The sequence below is a fragment of the Gossypium hirsutum genome, chromosome D12 (assembly GCF_007990345.1).
Source record: "Gossypium hirsutum isolate 1008001.06 chromosome D12, Gossypium_hirsutum_v2.1, whole genome shotgun sequence".
In the NCBI taxonomy this organism is placed as follows: domain Eukaryota; kingdom Viridiplantae; phylum Streptophyta; class Magnoliopsida; order Malvales; family Malvaceae; genus Gossypium; species Gossypium hirsutum.
Window position 1 is genome coordinate 61100590 of NC_053448.1, and position 24389 is coordinate 61124978.

The window sequence follows — 24389 nt, forward strand, 5'->3', positions numbered from 1 at the left end:
TTTCTATTATATAGGTTTGAATTAATGCAATTTCATTTAAACGTAACTTTTATTTTTATCATTTTCATTTTTAGAAAACAATTTTATCTAAAGACTTTTATTGATAGAGTGTAATTTATGTCATGTTTGATAATATAAATTGTAATTACACAAATGACTTTAAATTTTAAAAAGCATAATTGTTATAAAAGTATCAATAATATTTGAGAGAAAAAAATTATAAACAAGTAACAATACTTAAAAAGTATTTAGCAATAGAGCTGCTCATAAGCTGGGCCACCTGCTCAAGCCTAAAGGCTTGCTCAAAAAATAGAAGGTTTGGACAAAATACGAGACTTGTAAAATGAGCTTGGGTAAAATTTAAGACCCATTTTCTATATGTGCTAAGCCTTGGGCAAGATTTTTTGACCCCGAGTCTGGCTTGATCTGGCCCAACCCGAATATATTATATTATAAAAAATATTATATTAATTATATATGTTAAATAATTATTATATATATTTATATTTATATCAAATCACTAACCCAATAACAATTAAACTCATTACCTAAAACCTAAAAAATGCAAATTTACCCAACTAAATAACACATCTCAAATATAAAATTTTAAAATTTATATTTAATACAATAAAATATTTATTATATTTATTTGTATTTTTTAATATAAATATTTTTTAATGCGTTAGAAAACATTTATTTTAGTTTTTTTAGTGCATTTAGTGTAATAATTTTTTTTTAAAATTTTATTTTTAAATAAAAATTAATTTAAAAAATTAAATATAGGCGACTCAAATCAGGTTCACTTTACCTATTTTAAATTGAATCGAACTTTACCAAAAATAAGTCAATTTTTCAAGTCGAACCCGAGCTTAAAAAATTGGCCAATACATTGCATGACCCGCCCTAACCCATAAGCACTTCTATTTAACAATATGATTACTCTTTTTTTCAGGAAAGCAATATGATTACTAATTACTCCGGCGTTTCTTTTTTGTTGGGCTATTCTCTCTAACATTATACATATATTCTTGTTATCATCAATTGGTAATTTAGTTATGTAATTTAGTTAAATGTAATATAAATAATTTACAATATATATGTAATTTAGTGAATTTAGTAGTTCAAAATATATAGGAAATCAAAATTCGTCAATAAAAATTTTAAATTGTGTATGAGAATGTTTGGAAACTCGTAGGGTAATTGGATTTGAATGTAATTATTTTGTAATCACCACATAATTATTCAAATTCTCATTCTCCCCCTAAGAATTGAATAGTGTAATTGACGTGCTTCAATTAAACTTAATTCAATAAAATCACTAAATATATCAGTTGTCCAAACATACTACATATATATAATTACAAACAATTACACTCAAATAAATTTGCTAAGTCACTTTCAAACGTGTTATTAGTCAAAACAAACACATTTTCTAATTTTTACAAATTTTATTTTAATTTTTCCAAAAACAATTTTAAAATTATAATCATGCACATTCTTTTAAATGTTTTCCATTTTTCAAGAAAACATGAACGAAAATGAAAATCGCACTTTTTAAAACGAAACGCAACTTTTGATTTTCTTCTCACTCCATTCTCGTTTGTTCTTTTTTAGTTTGAAGTAACTTAATTATTTTTATTAAAAATATTTCATATTTTTTCTTTTCTATTAAACCCATTTTTTTTCACTATCCAATTATCTTCTATTTCTATATGCATTTTAATAAATTCTCATTCTCATTCTACCAAATGTTGGTTGTTTTATTTTATACCATTTCTAAATTATTCATAAATTTTATATCCTTAAATTTTAAGTTAAAATTTTAAAAATTTTATTAATTGAATTTTAGTTTAGTTCACATAGATATTACTATTGGTATATGATTGATAAAAATCCATGATGCTAAAAAGCATAAGCATGAATTCAACCCACAGCCTCTAAAACATAAACATTCTTATATAAAATTAAAATCGGATATCGACTAAACATAGTTTTCAAAATTTAGCTTAGATATCATCATAATTCATAATCATACTATAAAAGAATAAATCAAAAGAATATATATAAATATAATGGGTATTATTCTTTCTTCATGAAACCCCATCATGCTTAATCATGTATGCAGAGTTGCAGACCTTGCTCTGCAGAAACTTGAAAGAAACCTCAGAATATCATCATCACAGCACTTTATTACTTATAATGCATCTCTCAGCTTCACGTATTTGCTTACTCACAATCTCCTGCTCCATTAAATTCAAGTCCAGCTGATACCCAACCCGGTAAGAACCCGCGAGTGTACTCAGCAAAGCCAAAAAATACATTAAAGACGATAACATGGAAAAAGCAAAAGGCAGCCACAAGTTATGGCAATGACCTGATGAAGAATAATAAGCTTGTTTGGTAATAGAGATGAAAGCTATGGCTTGGAAAACAAGGTAAGCAATGGTTAATTGCAGTGCTTTCTTCTGATAGACCTGCATATTCCTCTTTTGTTTCTCGGCTAAAAGGCTTAATTCTTTGAAGATTTTGGTAAGCTGTTCAAGGTGTTCAGCCATGGTAAGTATAGTAGCTGTACTGCTTGCTGTCAATGTAAATACAGTGTAAAACACTTATATATATAGAGAGAGAGAGCGAGAGAGAGAGATTACCTAACATAGAAAAGAAAAAGAAAAAAAGAGAACTTTTTGGATATGGAAGCGCGTTTTGTTCAATTTCCTGGTGTCCTTCAAATGCAAATTCCAGGAAGATGAGATTTAATGGGAAAAACTGACTTTTTGTTGTTGTTGTTGCATTATTGTAAATTATCTGGGTATACTCGTTTTTGACTTTGCATGTATTTATTTGCTCATGCTTGTTTCTGGGAAAGAAAGTTAAAGACTAAAAACCTCGTGAAAATGAGAAAACGTTAGTGCAAGTCTCTTTAATTTGTGCTTGACGTGATGGAATTTGCATATGGGTCAACGAGGAAAAAACACATGAAACAAGGGGGCTATGTTGCAATATCAGCGTATGACGTTTTCAGTGTAAAGCGGCGATTCGAGGGGTTAAGAACAGAGTTTAATGATCCCACAGTCTTTCATTTTTTTGCAAATAAAAGACTAGTTGCACCTAAATTATGGTATTAATCCCTGTATCTTATAAAAGTTGGCTTTAATTTGGTATTTTTATTACTTTTAAAATTTTAGCCTTCGTTAAGTTCTGACATTTTTAAAATTGCACCCTAAATTATATTTTTTAAAATTTGATTTTTATTTTTTTGGTTAAAAATCGAATTTAAATTATTTTTTCGTTATTTAAATCACTTTAAATCTTATCGCTGTTTAAAAAATTTTATTGACTAGTTATATCATACCACATCAGCATCCATGTGTTATTTTTATTTTATTTTATAATTTTATATTAATTAAAAACAATTCTCTTGCCCCACCCCGTCCCTCTTCCCCCACCCGACCCTCTCAGAATCCCCTTATCGGAGTAGGAATTGAACCCATCGTGAAATTGGTGCATACAATATACTGCAGGCAAGATGAGAAGAACATGCAACCACATGATATTAACGGTAAAGCAGTGTTAAGTTCAAAATCCCTATGCTGCAAGCTAGTTTTTAGTAACAGAATATGCATTTATTGACATGGGCAAACAAAATGTAGGAATAGTTTATGGTGCAATTTGTCTATTAATCCTTTAAATTTTGATGCTTTAAACATATTATCATGTGTAATGTAACATCAGTTCGTTATTTCTATTTATTACTCATGAAAAATTCGATAATGGATTAACGATAACCATTTGCGTCAAGACTAATATTTTCGAAAGCATAGAAACTTAGAATGATACTATTTGAGTTTAGACTAAAATTTCAAAAATCGAAAAGTATATGGATTAAAATTAACCAATCCAAAAAGTACAGAGACTAAAAATAATCAAATTAAAATAAATAAATTTTGCAAAGAAACTAATAACATAATTTAACTCTCTTTTTTTTGTTCTATGTATTTAGTTTGTTTAATACCTTCGTTATCCAAAGTCTACAGCTTTTGTTTCGTTGTGGGGTTCCAGGATGATATTTTGCTGATTATACAGACAGATGAGACTCACCTTTTTTTAGATTTAAAATTTTAAATCTAATTGTTTAGAGATATGATATAAAAAAAACTCGTAATAAAAATATAATTTTGTAATAAATTTGAATTTAACATAAAAAATTTACAATATTAACAATTGGACTTACATTTTTTAATTTAAAAAATAAAATAATTAAAATTTTAAAAATAAAAACAAAAAAAAATCCAAATATATAAAGAATATAGGAAAACTTTCATCATATTTTAACTTTATAAAATGTATAAAAAAAACTTATAAAAAAATTAAAAATGATTAGGACAGACAAAAATGAAAAAATGATTTAAAATATGAAAATCGGACGTAGGTAGTGTCTTAATAACAAGGGTTGGCTTACTTTTGAGAAAAAGAACCCACACAAACAATGAAATGAATTTCCTTCTATGTTTTCTTTCTTGCTCTCAAGAAACAATGAATAGGACGATGACAATCATTGATGAAATTATAATTTAATAACCAAAAAAAATAAAACTAGAACATTGGGTCATTAAGCATCCAAAAGTTCAGTTCTTATTAATCTTTTTCATCATCTAGGTGACATTGTAGAGTAACTGCAGGTAGCCCGAGATGATGTACCAGTACAGGTAGTCATTGTAAACGAGCTTGATTGATTAAAATCTCTTTTCATTGCTCTGTAAACCTGTTCCAACCCTTCCTCAACCAGTTCCAAAACTGTTTGAGGCATCGGCGGTGCGCCGATATCCATCGAACCTTCGAGCATTTTCACCACTTCCCCCGTTGAAGGTCTCATGGAGACCTCATCTTGTATGCACCAAAAGGCAACTTTCAGTGCTCTCGTCAACTCTTCTTCGTCGACTGCACCTCCTAGTCGCTTATCCACGGCTTTAAGTGGCGTTCCGTTTGTCATCTCCTGCGGGAATCATTGGTGATATAATAAGTATAAGATTCGAGGATGGATCATTAGGACTAAAGGGTATATACCTTATAGGCCCATCCAGGGTAAAAGAAGTCTTCGGCATCGTAAGACATGTCGAGGTTTCTTCGGCCACCGAGAATCTCCAAAAGTAGCATTCCATAACTGTAAACATCGGCCTTTACGGTTATAGGACGATTGCTAACCCATTCCGGTGCTAAATACCCTCTAGTACCTCTTACCATAGTGACAACATGTGAGTGCTCTCTTCCCATCAACTTAGCTAGTCCGAAATCCGATACTTTGGGGCAAAAGTTCTCGTCCAAAAGGATATTTTCCGGCTTGATGTCACAGTGTATTATTCGGTTCCTGCATTGCTCATGAAAATAAGCAATCCCTTGTGCAGTCGCGACAGCAATATGGAACCGAGTTGGCCAATACAGTAACCTATCCCGGCACTGATAGGAAGGAAATATCCACTTGTCCAAGGATCCATTTTTCATGAACTCATAAACCAGAAGACTGCCAACAAAAACACATAAATAGACACGAAACTGAACTGCCTATTTGATTAAAACGAATTGAATAGAGAACGATAAGTGATTCGGAATTTCAGATGACTTACCGGTGTGAACCCTCGGAGCAGTAACCGCACAGGCGAACCAAGTTCATATGATGCATAGATCCAATTGTATTCACTTCAGTTATGAACTCCTTTTGTCCATGCGGGAAAACACGGTCGAGTTTCTTCACGGCAATTAATGTACCATCCGAAAGGCTTCCTTTATATACACTTCCGAATCCTCCTGCAAAAGATCACAACAGTTGTAAATATTTGTATAACTAAAAGAAATCTATTTACTGTTTTTTACCTGTTCCGAGAAGCTGAGAAAAATTGCTAGTACGAAGCTGCAAATCGCGGTAGCTGAAATGCAACGGAGCCCCTTCCAAGATCAAAGAGCTTTCAATGGATCTTTTTAGATATCTTTTCCTATGAACATTGTAATACAGTAGTAGACACAATAGGCCAATGAGGACACCCATGGCTAATACAATTGGAATAACCAAAACCTTCTCGTGAACATTCGAAGCATCACCAGAGCCAGACCCTCCTGTATCACCACCTGGTTCCAATGACACATTGGACCTGACTTTCACAAACAGGGTTGAACCAGGGTCCTCAAATCCTCCATAGTCCAGGCTCTTCAGGATCCAGCAGTACGGTTTCTCGTCGTCCAACCCGTAAACCGATGCAACGCAGTCACAATCTAATAAACAAGCATCACCACACCTCGAGACCGTGGCAATGTCACTGTAATTAGCCAACACCGAAGCGTAAGAGAAGTAGTAGTTGGTTTGTTGTACCGTTGCAATCTTAAAGTCCGAAGTCCGGTTTTTGTTCCTACGATCGCAGTTTTCGGTCACTGATGAGTTCCGCGAACAATAGGATTCACCGGCTGCACCGTTTACCTTAGAAGTACCGGGGAAGCATGTACAAGAAGCATTTGTCTTGCTTCTATCCAAATTACATATTCCATTGCCACATATGCCGGGAATGTCACAAGGGTTCGAGACTGCCGCCCATTCAGGCACCCATTGACGTGAACCATTAACATCGTTATCCCATCTATACAAACGTAGATTGCCATTAGTCTCGATGATCAACCTCCTTAGGACCAATAATCGTACATTCGATTTATTCGTAGCCGAAGATAAACCGTCATAGTCTCCATCATTCTTGTACACATAAATTGCACCATTTGATGATTGTCCATACACAACTCCGAAGCTTCCCGCTTCATCTAACACCGCAACGACATCGCCGGTAACATTGGATATATCCGGCGAAGCCCAATAGGAGTAGTTTGTGTAACCTTCAGGGGAATCATCAATAGAGTGAGGCAGGTTGTATGTTAAGGCAAGGGTTAACGAAGTAGGCTGTTGAAGCATCTTGAGTCCATAATAACCACCGTGAGACGGCGATTTCGATGATGTTAATTCAAGTGACACTGTCAAGGCTTGGTTAGGTAGAAGCGTATCGGTCGGATACGCAAAACTCTGCCATGCAAGGTGGTTGTTAGCAGTATAAAGAATGAAATTGCCGGATTCCGACATGACAGCGAACTCAACTCGGCTTCCCGACGTGTTCGACGTCCAAACGGTAATGTCCCCGTCGATGAGTACGAGGTTTCCGGTGGTGTCTAGCTCCACGAGTGCATCTTTCGTGACTAGAGAGTTCCTATAAAGATGAAAAGTTAGCTTAAACATAATCAAAGAATTATTAATGAAACTATAAAGTAAAACATACCTATTAGCAGACCAGACCATGGTTCTGTCTCCAGGAAGGTCGGCAAACCAAATTCCTAGCAGAAACCGGTCACGAGTCTCCGACGGGGTGAAACCAAAAGCAAAGGTTCCATTATCGGAAACCCAAGGTGGTCCTTGGTCACTAGCCAGCAACCTTGAACCTAAACCAATTTGGCCAGCAATGCAGTCCCCCGACAATCCAACCAAAACCACGAAAAACAACAGCACACAAGTAATAGCCATGGAGATTCCCAGTGGCAAGTAAAAACACCATTAAAAAGAAAATCAAGAGCTTTTTCAAATTGGGAATGGCAATCTTTTATACTGCATGAGAACCATAGCAGAAGGTGAAAAGAACCCATTGTGGGGCACAGATCATTTAACCACATGTACAGAGGTGGGTGAGCTAAAACTTTGAAAAAAAACAATGGTCGGCTAGTGATGAGTGACACAGTGCCACGTGTTTAACCATTTGTGGTGTCCAGTCCTGGAGATGTGAGCAACCGAAAGGACAAAGGCCATTGACACGTAACTCAAAAGTCAAAAAGCTATGTTATTATATGAGATGATGAGCAGTATTTTATTATTTTTTCACAGCTTTGACATTGTTGCGGTTACGTGAATATGTGCACAGTGCACTTATCAGCTTCTATGGGGGTAAAAGTAAATTACATTTTGCTTTCTTGTTTTCATTAAAAATTATATTTAATTTATAAGTTAGATTAAAAGGTAAATTAATTTTTTTATTAAAATTTTTGTTTATTTTATCGTTAAAAATTAATTTTACGTATTAACATGAATTACACGTGACATGTCAAGTGTTATTATTAAGTTATTCTATTAGTTACATTAAATTTTAACAATAAAATTAAAAGAAATTTTTAATAGAAAAAAATAAATGATTTTTTATCTTACATAAAAATATTAATTTATTTGAATTTCAGTAAAAAAGATAAAACCCAATCAGTAGTTTTACTGTTTGTTCGGCTGTAAAATTTATTCTTTTGACTTTCTTTTGTTCTTTGGATAGATGAGAGTTAGGTCTTACAAAATCATTATTGATTGAAAGTCCTGATTTCGCTGAAATTTTGGTATAGTAGCTAATAATTTCTGAACTTCAGTTTCAAAGCCTTCAAATTTAGTTTTAGAATTTAGTTTTTTTCTATTTTTCGTATTTTAAAATTATTTTATTAAATTTAAATTCATTACAATGTCATTTTTTTTAGTTATACGGTTACCAAATAAGATTGTTTGAACTAGACCGAATTGGTCGGGGTAGCGATCTAGAGAGGAGCATTGGACCAGTTTACCCAATTTTTTTAATGATTTATTTAATCGAACTGATCATACCAATGAACAGGTGGCTTGATCGGTTCAACCACCGGTCCGATTCTAAAAACTTTGCTATCAAGTGAATATATATTTTTTTATTTCAAAATGTCATACTAACAAATTTAATAGAAAAAAATTATCTGTGTTAACCATTTTACCTAAATTTTGAAATTTGAAAAGTAGAGAGATTAAATTTTTGAAAATAAAAATATATAAACTAAATTCTAAATTTGTAAAGAATACATAAACATACAACAATATTTTAACAAAAAAAACTAAATTTTAAATTATAATACAAAAATATAACATAAATATATATTTTACTACAACAAAAAATACAATATAAGAAAAATAAAGTAATACTGAAAAGTAACTCAAATATAAATCTAATATAAAAATGTGTCAGAACTATATAAATTTCTTATAATAAATAATAAGTAATTATTTAATTGTTCTAATTATATCTGTTTTTTATTATATAATGCTTAGAACTATTCATAACCCCTCTCCAACTCATAAATAGGAAAATAATGTGTTTCAGCGCATTCTTATATCTTATTACATTGACAACAATACCCATACCAACCCAGCTAAAGCTTAATTTATATTTTATCTAAAAAAATTATGTTAACGACGACGATGCATACTTGGCCAACAATTGAAACCATTGAAAATCAAAATTTACATTGTTGGGGAAAACTTTGATAGCTTGTATGTATTACTAATTTAACAATGAGGTGATTAAAAAAATTAATAAATTTCAAAAGCGAAAACTCCCTTAATAGTTTAGTGACTATAATTTACCTTTGTACTTATTGATGAAGTGGTTTTTGTAAACCTAAATATAAATCGTTTCAATATTATATAAATTAATCCACTGTAGCACCATGGTTAAAATTATTGCTTTGAATTTTTGAAATAAAATTTTGCATTTCAGTCTTCGAGGCAAGGGAATTGTCGGATTTTTCACATTTTAATCCCTTTTGGAAATGTATTTTTTTTTTCTTTTATCTCTTGATAGGTATAAAATTCCATTAATTTACATTTTAAAAAATATTTTCAATTATTTATTCAAAGTCATACTTTTTTCTAAATATAAATCGTTTCAATATTATATAAATTAATCCACTATAGCACTGTGGTTAAAAGCTTGCTTTTAATTTACGAGTTCAAACCTTGGCAGTGAAATATAATTTTGCATTTTGGTTTTCTGAGGGAAGGGAATTGTCAGATTTTTTGCCTTTTGGTCCTTTTTTTTAATGTATTTTTTTTATTTTATATCGTGATAGGTATAAAATTGGCTATTTTACATAAATAATATAAAAAATAATTAATTACGAAAATAGACATTTGTTACAGTGTTTCGCCGGTTCTGCCTGATCTTTTGGCGGCATCAGACTAAAATGTAATAAACTAAAATATTTAGAGATCTAATGTAACACCCCAAACTCGGTCTAAACGTTATGACCGAATCTGGCAATGTCACATTGTAACACCCCTTACCCTTATTCGACGCCAGAATAGGGTACGCGGCATTACTAGAAGACATACATTTGCATACGTATTAAACCGAGTTGCAAAATTTCATCCGAATTAAAAATTTTAAATTATTAACGTGCTTTTATAATTCCTTACAGCACATCCTCGAAATATTATATTCATAACAAATAGGGCCTACGAGACCCGATATTTACTCATGTAATTCAAAGCTTCATTTCCATTTCATTCAATTCACAATTTCTCATGTTCACAATTCAAATCAATTTCTCAATCCAATATATATATTTCATTCAATTTATTAATTTAAATAATAAAACAATTCATTTCATGCAATTTGGTCACTTTTTTGACATCTTTACCAATTTACCCTTAAAATATTACTTTTATTCAATTTAGTCTTTGAACCTAAAACATGTAAATTAGCTATTTTTAAAATAGAATCATATTATCTGAATATTCACATATATTTTTCCTCCTCCTCCACTCCATTCCACATCCTTGATATATACATGATACCACTATTTATTTATTTACTCATAACAAGTTGTTCACTTGAGTCATAGTCACTAAATTAATTAAATCTTAAGCTACAAAACTCCATATTGAGATCAAAAAATTTTATATGAAACTAGACTCATATATATTCTTACCATAAAATTTTCAGAATTTTTGGTTTAGCCAATAAGTACAGTTTATTCTTTAAACTCATCCATGTTCTGCTGTCTGACAATTTCGACCCTTCTTCACTAAAAATTAATTATCTCCTTGTACAGGATTCGAATGATGTTTCCGTTTGTTTCTTATGAAAATAGACTCATTAAGGATTCTAATAATATAAATTTAAGCCTCTATTTATTTTTATTCAAATTTTTATGATTTTCCAAAGTCAGAACAAGAGAACCCAAATTCATTCAGACCTTGTCACACAAAATTTATCATATTTCATTATTTACAATTTCATTACTTACACCGTTTCTTCTATGAGAAACTAGACTCAATAATATTTAATTTCATTTTTTATTCATCCTCTAATTCGATTTTCACAATTTATGGTGATTTTTCAAATTTAACCTAGTGCTGCTGTCCAAAACTGTTTTAGTGCAAAATATTGATTACTAAGTTTATGACACTCTTATTCCCTTTCTCTATAATATTTCCCATCACTTTCTCTTATTTTCCTTCACTAATATATCAAAAACAGGATACCTTATATAAGAAAACTCTACTATAACGTCATTTCCATGCTTTTTCAATAATATCACACTTAAAAATATGTTGAAATCTTGATGTTCTTACCTTGTCCTATTGGTTTCAACCTTTAACTTGATTTTCTCTCTTCTCCAGCTTCTATTTCTTGAATCTAACTTGATATTCTAGCTCCCCATAGTCTCCTTGTTATCTTTCTCTCTTGATGGATATAGAAATTCTTTTGATTTCTAGGTGAAAATGGTGAATTTTGGGTAGAAGGACCAAATTGTAAAGAAAAGAAAGTTTCTTTCTTTCTTTTCTCCCCATACATTGGAATGCATGGGAGGTTGATGATGATTCTTCATCTTCCTTTTCCTATATATATACTAAATAAAATAATAATAAAATAATAAATATCATTTAAAAATCAAATTAAAATATTAATAAACTAATATTTATTTAATTAATCTAAAATATCTCCAACATCATCATTATCTTCTAGATTTCTCTCTCTTCTAATTGACCATTTTGCCCTTTGTGATCTTTTAAAATTCTATTCTTGAGTCATCACTTAATTTGGTAAAATTACGATTTAGTCCCTCAAAATTCTTCACCTTTTTCAATTTGGTCCTAATCCATCCATTTTCCTTAGTTTCTAGATCATTTCATCCTTAAAATATTTACACTATTGGTCCTTAAACTTTTTGTATTTATACTTTAACCCCTCAAATTTTGAGTATTTACTCTTGGGCAATAAAACTTTTCTCACTTTTGCGATTTAATCCTTTCTTGAATTAATATGTCATAATATACTTCCCAATATTGACATAAGTCAATATTATCCTTTTTATCACTTTATTTACTTATTTTACTATATCAAGGATATTACCTTACTTTCTTACTGTAGTAATTTTCGGGGTATTACACCTAATATGAAATTTGCCCATTAGATTGGCTGCTAAAAAACTATGCGACTGATTATGTTGCGCCACCAAGCCTTAAATAGGGTTAATTTCATAGTAAACCCTCATTATTTATTATTTTCTTTTTATTTCTCTTCAACACTAAAAATAGAGAGGCTTCTTACCAATTAATCTAAAAAAATTTTCTACTAAAAGGTATTTCCGCAAAAAAGCCAATTGCAACTGGAAATAAATTTTATTTATTTAAAAAAATTAATTTTCCTATTTAAATTATGTTTGATATAGTAGTTAACAGAATTCATAGTGTTTTTTTTTACTCACATTATATTTGAAAACTATAAATTTAACTAATAATTATAAATTATACATAATAAGATTTTTTTAAAGCTTTTATAATTATCCTTATAATCAAATTGATTTACAGACACAACATAAAGTTATAATTATAAAAGCTTTAGAAAAATCTTATTGGTAATTGATAAGAGACCTCTTATTTTTGGTGTTGAAGGAGAATAAAAATAAAAATAAATAATGATTGTTTATGAAGCAAGACACCCTTAAAAATGGACAATTTACATATCAGGTCCTTGAATATTTTAGTTTATCACACTTTAGTTTGATATCGTCAATATGTCAGGCAGCACCGACAGAATACTATAACAAATGTTTATTTTCGTAATTAATTTGTTTCCTATACAATTTTCGTAATTAATTATTTTTTATATTATTTATGAAAAAAAAACCTATAAAATTCCCTTAACTTGGATTTTCTTAAAAAGAAATTTATTTTCAATTATTTATTCAAAGTCTTACTCTTTTCTAAATATAAATCGTTTCGATATTATCTAAATTAATCCATTGTAGCACTATGGTTAAAATTCTCGCTTTGAATTTCCGGGTGCAAATCTCGGCAGTAGAATGTAATTTTACATTTCAGTCTTCGTGTGAAGGCAATTGTCGGATTTTTCTCATTTTAGTCCTTTTTTGAAATGTATTTCTTTTCCTTTATCTCGTGATAGGTTTAAAATTCCATTAACTTACGCTTTTTAAATTTCTCCAAAAAAAAAAGTACGCTTTTTAAAAGAAATTTATTTTCTCCAAAAAAAAAAGTACGCTTTTTAAAAGAAATTTATTTTTAATTATTTATTCAAAGTTTTACTCTTTTCTAAATATAATAGTTTGAATATTATATCAACTAATCCATTGTAGCACTGTGGTTAAAATTCTTGCTTTGAATTTTCAATTTCAAAGCCCGGCAATGGAATATAATTTTGCAGTTCAGTCTTCGAGGGAAGGGAATTGTTGTATAATTTTCCCTTTATATCGTGATTGGTATAAAATTCCATCAATTTACATTTTTCTTAAAAGAAATTTGTTTTGAATTATTTATTTAAAGTCTCTCTTTTTTAATGTGTTTTTTTTTTTGCTTATGTGTTGGTTTTATATGTGTGTGTTTATTTGAATATTTCTGGGCTTGTTTTCATTCTTTTTGAATTTGGGATTCTTTTTATAAGTTTGGGTTATTTCTCTTATATTTTAGAGTTGAATTTGCTATCAAATTTGATCTATTTCGTTTCAAATTTCCTTGGATTTTGATTTTTATTAGTATTTATTCCTGAAATTTCAATAATGAATGGGTACTTTGAATCGTCCCCATTGTAATACGCAGAGGAATGCTACCACTTCTGTTCCTTGGTATGGTGTTTTCGTGTTTGTCTTTATATGTAAGCAAGGAACTTATTAGATATCAATGCTTTTTGTGTTCATAGATATTATGAAAATCAAAGCAATATGTTTCCACTATCTTGAATTTTCTATTAAGATATTTTCCTATATGATGGGTGCTGTAGATGACTGCAATATCAAAGAGGGAAGATTTCTTGGGATTTTCTAAGCCAAAAAACTCATGTAGACTGCAAGTGGCTTCACTGCTCATTCATACCTAAAAATAAACAATCTTTGCTGATAGGGGCATCATCTATTTGCTAGGTCTTTTTGCCTGCAATTCAGTGTTAAAATGTCCAAGCACTTTGGATCAATCTTTTAAATAGTCCCTAAGTTCCACTGCACACTAAGTTCTTTCATGGTGTGTGGCACTTAGATGACACTGGTTTAAAAATAACTGTTTCATGGTTTGAGGGTCCATAAAGACTAATCTTTTAAGAGTTGATGACTATCCTCTGTCATTGCACCTAACACTGTTCATTTTTTTACCCAGAATACTATATAATTTTCTTTATTTATATATGTTAGGATGTTAGATGAGTTGAAAAACAATGATTTTCTTGAAAGCTGTAATGGATATTTTATGAAATCAAAAAAACATTCTTTCTTTTTTCTGAACTTAAAACTGCTTTGTGAATGATTAAATTCCCTATCTTATTGCTTGTTGTTTGTCCTGGAGGAGGATGCAATGTAGGGACAAGTTGGTTTCAAGTCACTTTCTTTATTTTTGGCTTTTGGCCATGAAACCTAGGTCATTGTCTTTTCATTCTCCGACAAATCTAGGGGGAACCTTTGTCTGTTTATTTTGTTCTTTTATAGATTGTCGGTAAATGAAAACAACATCATTTTCTTTTGGCTTCCAAGTTTTGAAGGAGGATATCCAAAACTCACCCACCACTAGAAATGGTAGTGGATGCAAAACCTTCAATTTTCCTTACCAATAGAACATATCAGATTCTATTTGCTTTTTCCCTTACCATTAGTGATATTTTCTTTTTTTCCCCTTGAGATTTTTAAGATATCTGTTTAACTAATTCAAGGACCAAACTGCATAAACGTGTGACAATGTGCATCATTTTTATTTCATCTATTTCTCAATGCCCTGTAATATCATATATGTTCACTGTCTTGTTGCGATATTGTCTTTTTGCAATGGTTATGCAATTATAATGAGAGTAGGCTAAAAGGTATAATCCCTCAAATATATGAAAAAACTTGAAAAGGGTATCTAGAATACCCATGCAGGATACATATTCATATCAACACTCACTTCTCGAGTTCGGGGTAACATAGCTAGGAAGACATTTGCTACTCTTTATTGTAGTTTAAGACTTTTAAGTAGCACCTTGGATAGATAATGCTTGTGCATGAACCTGCTTTTCCTTTATTTCTTGTTTCACCTTTTATAGCCTATAAATTTATGAGAAATGACAGTTGTTTTAGTTTATAAAATGCTGCTTAAGATAAAGATTGGACTATGTACAAGAACCTAATTTCTTTCTTACAAGTTTGGGCAACAAGTCATCTATTTTGTAATGTTTAAAAGGAAAGTGTGGGGTAAAGGGGTTTGATGCAACAAGACAATATGAGTGCTATTGTGGGGTTACACATTTTCTGTTCCTTTCCTCCTTTTCCCTTTTCAATTATTAAAATCCATTGTCTCTTGCCAAATAAACCATATATAAAGCTGTTAGGAAGGAGGGATATTAAGGTATATATATGTTACAAGAGAGTTGGGGCCTTTACTTGTAGTCCCCTTCTTCTCTGTTTTTCTTGCATCCCTTTCATAGAGTGGAAGCCATGGAAACTTCACAACCCCTCTCCATTGAAAGCTTTTCATACAGTTGGTTAGTGAACCTAAAACCTTCTTTAGATAGTGTAGACAGCTCCCTTAGAGCTTCACTTGATGCATATGATGAAGCTTCCTTCATTGAAATGGACCCGAGGATGCCACCTTCCAAGAGGTTCTTCAGAAATTCTCAGGATTTTAAGTTTGATTTTCCCATTTCACAAACTCCCCTCACCCTTGTTCATGCCGATGAGCTCTTTTCCAATGGCCATGTCATGCCTTTTTTCATTAACCCTTCGAAGGTGGAGGCATACGAAGTCTCCGGTTCGACTTCATCCCTGCCTACTACCACTTCACATGCACCAGATCTCATGGTTCCGCCATGTAAAACGAGTCACCCTTCTTTGACAAGGTGTCGAAGATTGTCCAAGCGGATATTTTCCAAATACTTGAACTTTGTTAGGCCATTATATAGAAGGATATTAAGAGGAAGCAAGTCAAGTGGTAGAGCTGAAAGTGTTGATGCAAGAGTTCATTCAAGGAAGAACTGGGTGTATTCGACCACAACATCTCCTAGAATCAGCGTCGCATACTCCGCCGACGAGTACCGAAAATCATGTGATTCTGAAAGCTCGATATATGAGGCAGTTCTCCATTGCAAAAAATCAATCGGTATGATCTTTTTTTCCGATTTCCTTTTGCTTGTTTGATAATTGTTCCATTGGAAAGTCAAGCTCTAGTGCTGATATTCTTTCATGTTTCATTTTCCAGGAAAATGAATGGACTAGAATCCATTTCAAATCCACATGAAGAGAAGAAATAGGTGGTCACAAGAAGATTACTTGGCCAGTTGTTATTTGTCCTTTTTCTTTTCTGTTCTGACATTGACAATGTACAATTTGTACTGTAAGGATGTTAAAAGCTGTGAAAATGTATTTGGCCATTGAATTCTGGCCCTCATGAGGAAAAAAGTGTAGGGGCTCACAACTTAAAAGGAAATCTCTCCTTTATTTCTGTAAAGTTTTAAATTTATGAAATGATAAGGAATTTCTTTTTGTTTCGAGGATACGTCTCCTTTTGCTTGCATAAATATTGAACATCCATATGTATAATAACAGCAGCATCCTTTTGAATCCAAAATATTGAATATATTTGCAGAAATTCACTTTTTCCATTACCAAAAACTTCCTCCTGGATTCTCTATATCACTTAACAAGCATTTATTTGATTTTATTGAAGTAAAATAACTCTAAAAAACAAGGTATATTAATTTCATGAAACATGTTGCATGGATTTTCAAAACATAATCATGTTTAGGGCTCTTCCAATGCTGATATATTTTGCAGCAGTTTTGTAGGATACGATTTTCATGCATGCATGACATGATAGGTGGCACTGCCTAATTTGATAAACCAAATTAATCATCTAGGTACTAGGATTAGTAATTAAATTTATGTTGGAAATCATCATGATAAGGGACAATAATTCTACATGTCTGCTCAGTGCTCACCCTCAAAAGTAAAGCAAGAACTACTGCAGCATAATCATTCTGCATATATAATCTCTAGCTCCTAGTGAGAAATGGGATTAAATGGGTGAAAAAAAAATTGGGGTTTCTTCAAATGATAAGATAATGTGTTCTGATTGTACTGGAAAGTTGGTAACTTGAAGAAAATTGACATAATCTGGTCCCCTTTTAAGCCATGGGGTCCAAGATACGGATCTCGCTGCCCTTTCAAAACATGCCTGTTCCTCTCTAGTTCATATCCTGTCATTTACTTGTTTTACAACTCAAAGTTTAGCTGTTTAGGTGGACTGTTTCTCAGCCATTGAAATGAGAAAGTTCTGCACATGCAAACCAGTAAGGATAGGGAGACATAGACAAATTGTGCTAGTAGAAATTGCCAAGCTTTGATAACATTGCTTTACTGTATCTATATGACCTTATTTTTCTTTTCTCTCCTTGCAAGTTGCTACAGGTAGGGGGGGGACCAAAACCTCATACATGCTACTTGTCGCTGCTATTGGTTTTAAGTCACTGTAGTTAGCTAACATGACATTAAAACTTGTCACAATGTCACAATGTCACAACAATGCTTGTCTCCAAATATTGACATAGATGATGAAATGTGCAATAATGTTTCCAATAGTGTTTAGAGATCACAAGACTAAAAATTCCTTCTAAATCAGCATAGGCGCCTGTCCCCCATGTTACCTCCGTGAGAGGTCTATATTACTAGCTGCAATTCTAGTACCAATGTTAATATTACTTCATTTTTCAGCTTTGGGTCATTGCAAAAACCTCATGAACAATGAACAATGCTCTAGTATGGACGGCATTGTATATACATTGTATTAGGGCATACAGGGTCTACATCCAATAGCTTTTTTTGACCCTTTTTTACAGTGACATAAAAAGTCTAGACAGCAAAAGAATGACTTTGGATGCTGGGTTTTTTTGAGGTTTTTTGTTTGTAAAATGAATAGACCAGGAAGTTGCGTGATTCAAGTTGATAAGTAGAAAGAAACCAAGACGCTTTTGTTTCCCTTTTCCGTCTTGTACTTGTCTTCTTCCATGGCCATCATTTGTCGCCATGGGAATCACTGCCATTGAGTTAATGCATGCATATCTTTTTGCTTGAAGTTGGATAAGGGCACCAATAGAAATTTGTGGTAGCTTGTTAATGAACTATTACAAAATTGAACTCCAAAGCTTCCTGGTTATTAAACGATTAGGTATCTTTTTCTTTTTTCGGTGAGGTTTTGACGGTGAAATTGGTAATCGAATCGATTAGGTTATTGGTTTGTTTGTTGATTCGATTCAATTAAATAAATCATTAAAGATAAAAAAAGCAATTCAACTCAACCATTCGGTTTAATTGATTTATACCGTTTCTCAGATTAATTAGTCTAATGATTTTCTTTAAACTAGTACGCTCGTTGATTCTTGATCCGATTGACCAATACGATCCAATTCAAAAAAGCATTGGTTTAAGTGAAAGTTATTTTTTTTAAGATTTGAACAAGCTAGTTAGGCTTATTTTTTATGCAGGGAGTTTATATTTATTGATTTTGACCCGAAATGAAAAAAAAAACATAACTTAATAAATCTGAATTTAAATTTGACACAACATAATTTAATTATAAAAAAAGGTAACAATCTAAATTTGTTCAACCCTGGAAACAATCCAAAATTAACTTGAATTCGAAATTATCCGAACATGAAATTATTAGAAAAGAAAAAATCCTAAACTGACCTCAATTTGAAGTAATCAAAACCTAAAATAATATCAACTCATAATGATCCGACCTTAAAAAAAAAACTGAACCTCGAGATCAAAACCCAAAACAACTTGAATTACCTAAACTAAAAATATTCAAAACAAAATGATTTAATAGACCTAATATTTGGGCTTGAATGTATCAAAGAGAAGAATGGGTTTATTAGCTATACAAGCCCAAAATAGATAGTATATATAAGTATACACTTAAAAAATTTGGGCTTACCAATAGCTAATCATAGTTAGTCAAGCCTTACAAATGGAACATCCATACTGGGTTGGCCATACAATTTAGATTCTCATAGCCTAAAGGAAAATTGCTACTTCAAGTACACAAATGAGGCTAAAGAGATGTACAAGTTAGCAGTATATATTTTACTTGGAACTTTCATAAACAAAGGCAAAAGAAACTAAGGACGAGAATGAGACACATGTAGGATAAATTAGACTTGTTCAAAAGTTAACCTGTTCACTAAAATTTGAAAATTCATTTGAAATATGAAAAAAAGTAAACTCGATTAAAATATAAATCGAACTAAAACTCCAGAGCCCGAACTAATCCAACTCCATCCAACCTAATTGGGAGAAGAGCAGCACAAATGAAGAAGCAAAACCTGGCAAACCCATCCATGTCAATCAAACTTTTTATTTAGGTAAAGCAATGGTGGCCCCAATGCATAAACAATATGGCAGTGTTTTAAAGGAAAAGGACCGCTAAGCCTTTTTTTAATTTTCTGCCAAGTCCCAAGAATAGTTATAATCACCATCTTAGCACTGGTGACAATGACTTCCTTATTGGGTTCATTGCACACAAAATGTGACACTTAAATTAATTATTAAAAGCCAATAAATTATAATCAGAATAAATATTTTAAGAAATCCATACATTTTATTTACGGTGGGATTCAAACTTGATATATCAAATTTTTAATTTTGTCCCTCAAATTTTACTCTTTAATAATAAGACTTATTTAATTATTAGGTATAAATTTATAAGTTAGTTTGTACATGAAAGTAGAGATGAAAAAAATAATTTGCTCCGAATAAAGTGATTTGTTTTAAAGAATGGAGGCAAGTTGGGGTTTTTATTTGGAAAATGGGTATGAAGTACTTCCATATTCGTTACCCAATCTACAATATACAATAAACCTTTAAATATTTAGAGTGAGATATTCTAGGATTATTTTCCATGTTTATATTTTTAAGGGAGTTTAGAAAATTGTTTTAGAAGAACTAGCGGTGGATCATAAATTTTTTAAAGGATCAAAGTGTGATTTTATCATCATACGAATATGTAATTTTATAAAATTTTAAAGAATTAAATGATAAATCTATTATTTTTAGAAGAGCCAAGTCCAAAGCCTACCTCTATACCTTCGCCTTGATTTATAGATCAAACTAACTATTAATAAATATCAAATGGGATGAGAGAGGATAGCTAGGGATGTATTTAGCCTCCATGGATCACATTTTAGCATTCACAGCAAAGACGAGAAAGAATATAATAATATTGCGTATGTTAAAAAAATATGTTAAAATGATTACTATGTTTACTCAATTAAAAAAAGAAGAAGCCCAGCATAAGATTAAAAGAGAAAAGAAATGGAAAGAGAAATTGGGTGGTATTATTGAGTCATTTATGAGTTGGGAAAAAGCTTTTGATGAATCGAAATCAAAGGGTTTAAATTCAGAAAAAATGTGAGACCAAAAGTTGGTAATCTCATTGGAATCAAAAAGAGAAATGAAAACAGAAGACAGGTGGGTATCATGTGCCCTTTTACCAACTTTTGGGGTTTAATTAAATACAAATAATGTATGAAAATTGATGAAAAGGGACACTCTTCTTTTTCTATATAAAATTGAGAGTGTGGCCACCTCCTCCTTTGTTCTTGGCCTACTTTGGAATGAACCACTAATTTCTTTTTTTATTTTATTTTTATGTAATGTAACACCACTGCCTAACAAGAACAAAGCCAGTAGGTACTTCTTGGCTGGACCAACCTGGCCGAACTGGTTCCTGTTTTAGCCAGTCAGGGTTGGCTCTCAGTTCTGCTATATCGCTCTCTAAATATATATTATATTAAGACATGTCTGAGATCCCACCTAGAGATGCATGAATGAAATTATGAAGAAAGCTGCAGGAATGGGTTTCATGAACTTCATCAGATTCAATAAAAGTAAAAAAAAAAAAAGAAGTAGAAGAAGGGACAATCATTCGAAAGTTGCACGAGTTTCCATTGTTTAATCTGTCTCCTTCACACATTTTTCTTCACCTATTTATTAACAAATGAGTATATTTTATACGTTTTTAAGTGATATTTTATATATAAATTCATGTAGATTATATTAAAGAGGTAATTAATTTTTAATTTTTTTGTTAAAAATTTTATTTATTTGTATTGTTAAAAATTGGTGTAGTTGACGAAATAATCAAATAATGATATATGACGTGCCACTTATACCTTATGTTGATATATAGGAATCAATTTTTAATAAAAAAGAATAGATAAATTTTTTAACAAAATAACTAATTTATTTTTTAATCTAAACATATATAAATTAACTTACTTATTTTTTAAATAAAGAAAATAAAATATAATTTAATTCTTAATACAGTGCTTCCATAATACTTTTACTTATTTTAAAGCATGCAGCCATTTGGATACTATTATGATCACTTTAGCTCGCATTAGGGTTAGTTCATTTCAATATCACAATTTGCACCACTCACAATGAACGACTGCAGTTTGATGGGGTTTTCATTAATGGCACACACATAAGCTAATAGTTATTATACTTTTTTTTCAGATAAAAAACGATTAATTTATTTGTTAAATAAAACTCACAGATAACTTTTTAAAAATATGCCTTTTTCAAAGAAAGTTATAGCTAAGAAAGCTTTAAAAAAATTGACGTAGATTAATGCATATTTCAATGGTGACAAGTTGGTGCATGTAATATTATTGCAGGATATAATGCTGTGTAAAGGTTAACAGTTTGATAAAGTTCCATTTCTACATACACACATACATACATACATATATACATACATGTATGCATGCATGCATATGATTTGAGTGTGTAGGTGAACCCCACATCTGATTCATACAGGGATTTAATAATGCAATGCAATTTGTCATTGACAAGGCAACTTGCAAATTAACAACAGAGACCATTAATGAATCAATAAGCAAGCAGTACAGAAGGCAGTGGGCAGTTGGTATAGGAATGTCGGCTTGCCTGGCATTTTCCATATGAGTGATGCCAAAATATGGCCTGAATTTAATAATAATTTATCATAGTGTTGCAAATTATACTATTTTTTTTTTCTTTATGTAAAGGTGGGGACTTGAGTTAATAGCATCAAGGCATGATCTTGAAACAGTGGATTTGCTCTCCATATCACACCATGCATGCATTGGAAGTCAAAAAAGTAAAGAATCATATCCATCTATATGAAAATAAAATAAAAAAAAGGTACATGTAATTCTTATGAGACTGTGGGTTTTGAAAGTTTGGCGTAAGTATGCATTTGTCTTATAGTTTGAAAAGCAAGAAAATGCAACCAGAAATCCCCTATGCCAAATAGAGAAGAAAAAAAAAATTCAATTTCTGGTGGAGTGTCCCTCAGAAAAAAGGTGATTAACGAGGTTGGGATTTAAAAAGAATATGCTGATTGAGGAAGTCTGATTAAAAAGGTGAAAATGCAACCAGATCCCCTATGCCAAATAGAGAAGATGCATTTCATTTCATATAAAGGGTTTATTTTTAAATTTTTAAATATTTTAATTGAGTTATTAAAATATCATTATAGTAATTTTAGATTTTAATTTGGGAGTTAAATGTAGGTTCGAATTTGACAATGAACATATTTAAAATACGTGAATTAAATGTGAATACGTGTATTTTATCGCATGAATAGTTTAGATCAAACATGTTAGGTATGAGCTATTCGTACAATAGGTACACGTGTTATTTAGAATTCGATCAACATGTTTATATATTCTCAACATTAGATTCAAGCTATCATTTGATGCATAAATTGATGACTATACCGATGAAATGACCTAATTAATATAACACTAACATTTTAAGGGTTCAATTACAATATTTTGAAGTTTCAACTCTAATTTAAAATTTAGACAATAATATGGTGACATTTAGTGAAATTAGCCCTATATAATTTAACAATTAAGTCCACATTGATGCTTGTATTTTGTTTAGTTTACTTTAATATTTAAACTTAACAATTAAATCTACTTTAATATTGAACTTAGCTTCCATAAATATCATCTTGTAAATTATAGAACAATAATTACATCAATATCATCTTGTAAATTATTTAGAATAAAAGTATCAATTGTTGGGGGCGGGGGCGGGGGCGGGGGGGGGGAGAAGCAAACTCATAGAGACCCAATTGATAGTCAAACATCATACCCGCTAAAGTATTAGCCGCTCCATTAGATTCCCTGTAAATATGCTCTATGTGAACCATTCATGCTCGAGCGTAAAGCTCTTATATTCTGCATATCAATGCCTTGTTCACTACGCCTTTATACTCATCATTGATTGCTTGAACTGCAGCTAAACAATCACATTCCAAGACAACCAGTTTCCACCCTTTAGACCAAAATAGTTTAAGTCCATCATAGATTGCCTAAAATTCTGCTTGTTCAACACTATATTTTCCAATATTGCGACCGTAGCTAAATATCCATCTGCCATGGTTGTCTCTAGCAATCCCAGCTAAGCATGCAAGTTCGATATGAGGTTTCCTTGTACTGTCTATGTTCATTTTGACGCAACCAACTATTAGTGGCTGCGAGGTGTTTGGTCTGGTTTGGTTTTTAACCTTAACTATTGGTTCTCTATTAACTTTAACATCCATAGCCCAACTCCAAGCTGATCTCACAAGCATACCAAAATTATGAGGCACATTTAAAAAAAAATCTAAATATAAGAATCAAAATAAACTTAATTGCCAAATATATTCATTGAAATGAAAAATATACATAATTATAAAAATATATATATATTAAACCTAAAAAAGTGATCATCTTGACAAGGACCACTTGCTTACTTTTTTCTTTTTTTTTTATGTATTTAATATTTGTTTTTGGGCATGGGGAAGTTATAGCTTTATTAGATGGAGACTTAGTAATGAAGTAGTGAAAAGCAAAAGAGTATATAGTGTGGCATGGCGTGTATCCCACAAATCCAAATGCTGCAAAGTAATGTTGAATTTAAACCATTCCATGTGAGTCTGAGGTGGAAAGTCTTCTACAAGACAATGCCTATTGGTAGATTCCTCCTCCTTCTTCTTCTTCAAGAAACCCCAAAAATATTGT

At 31.3% G+C, this 24389-nt stretch overlaps 2 protein-coding genes across 2 annotated transcripts; one reads left to right on the forward strand and one right to left on the reverse strand.

Moving 5' to 3' along the window:
* Positions 1-4297: 4297 nt before the first annotated feature.
* LOC121224377 (G-type lectin S-receptor-like serine/threonine-protein kinase At5g24080) lies at positions 4298-7601 on the reverse strand. Its single transcript, XM_041107620.1, has 5 exons — positions 7305-7601; positions 5869-7235; positions 5622-5802; positions 5065-5518; positions 4298-4993 (listed from the first exon to the last, which is right to left on the reverse strand). Exons 1-5 carry the CDS (start codon positions 7544-7546, stop codon positions 4649-4651), a joined length of 2589 nt encoding a protein of 862 aa, XP_040963554.1. The 5' UTR covers positions 7547-7601; the 3' UTR covers positions 4298-4648.
* A 6968-nt stretch (positions 7602-14569) lies between these two features.
* On the forward strand, positions 14570-16823 carry LOC107944858 (probable membrane-associated kinase regulator 6). The gene is made up of 2 exons (XM_016878686.2): positions 14570-16432; positions 16532-16823. The coding sequence occupies exons 1-2, from the start codon at positions 15772-15774 to the stop codon at positions 16537-16539; spliced, it is 669 nt and encodes a 222-aa protein (XP_016734175.1). The 5' UTR covers positions 14570-15771; the 3' UTR covers positions 16540-16823.
* Positions 16824-24389: the final 7566 nt, after the last annotated feature.